This window comes from Mizuhopecten yessoensis, unplaced genomic scaffold (genome assembly GCF_002113885.1).
Source record: "Mizuhopecten yessoensis strain PY_sf001 unplaced genomic scaffold, ASM211388v2 scaffold712563, whole genome shotgun sequence".
Lineage (NCBI taxonomy): Eukaryota > Metazoa > Mollusca > Bivalvia > Pectinida > Pectinidae > Mizuhopecten > Mizuhopecten yessoensis.
Genome location: NW_018478185.1, coordinates 1,061 through 1,949, shown reverse-complemented (window position 1 = coordinate 1,949; position 889 = coordinate 1,061). Strand labels below are relative to the sequence as shown.

Below are 889 nucleotides of genomic sequence, written 5' to 3'. Positions count from 1 at the left end.
CCTCTGGTGGTGATAATGTTAGTGCACTGTGTTTGACCAGACTCTGGAATAACAAGTGATCAAGCGTCTGGTTGAGCGAGACGATTGTAAACATGGATCCGTGGCCGAGAATTTTGCAAGTAATGATATGCCTCGTCTTGGCAAGGTGCGACGTTAGCGCTGAAAAATGTTCAAAAGGTGAGAGTGAATGTCCAAATGACGATCCAAAGTCATGTGGTTGTTCAATAAGTCGTGACACTTCCATATATAAACAATCTGGTGATCTTAAGCTTGAGTCGGTGGACCGTTACCGACAGACAAAAGATAAACTCACACCGGCTTCGAAAACTGATTTTCCTCGGACTCATGGCATGGTCAACATTCCCGGTGGTTCATTTTTTATGGGAACGAATGAACCCATATTCGTTGCAGATGGAGAAGGGCCAGAACGATTTGTCAGAGTTAATGCATTTTACTTGGACAAATATGAAGTCAGCAATGCCGAGTTCGAATTATTCGTCAATGCTACAAATTACAAGACTGAAGTAAGTATTCACGAAAGTTTTCATTTACATTTTTAAAAGCGACCTCAATCGATTTCAACAGGTACTGGAGCACCGGGAAATCAGATTACATAGGCAGATTTAGCTATATAGTCAAATATGAGACAAATTAGGGGCGGAGATCTAGATCCAGATTTTTTTAGGGGGTGTCATTATAGTAAAGTTTTGGAGAGTTATCTCCCTTAGACTGCTTACTGCTCCGGCACGGTCTATTTACATCCTGATATGTGTAACAACACACACCAAATTTACTACCATCACCATTCCAGATTTTAATACTGAAGCAGCGCATGTATACTACATGTTACACGATTAACTTTAATGTTAGTGTATTGTCCAGCAGGTCA

At 40.8% G+C, this 889-nt stretch overlaps 1 protein-coding gene across 1 annotated transcript; it reads left to right on the top strand.

Annotated features, from left to right (window-relative positions):
* Positions 1 to 92: 92 nt before the first annotated feature.
* Positions 93 to 524, top strand: LOC110440871 (sulfatase-modifying factor 1-like; the record flags this gene model as incomplete). The annotated part of the gene is made up of 1 exon (XM_021483993.1): positions 93 to 524. A coding segment is annotated over exon 1 (432 nt), but the record flags the coding sequence as incomplete, so codon positions are not given.
* Between the last annotated feature and the right edge of the window lie 365 nt (positions 525 to 889).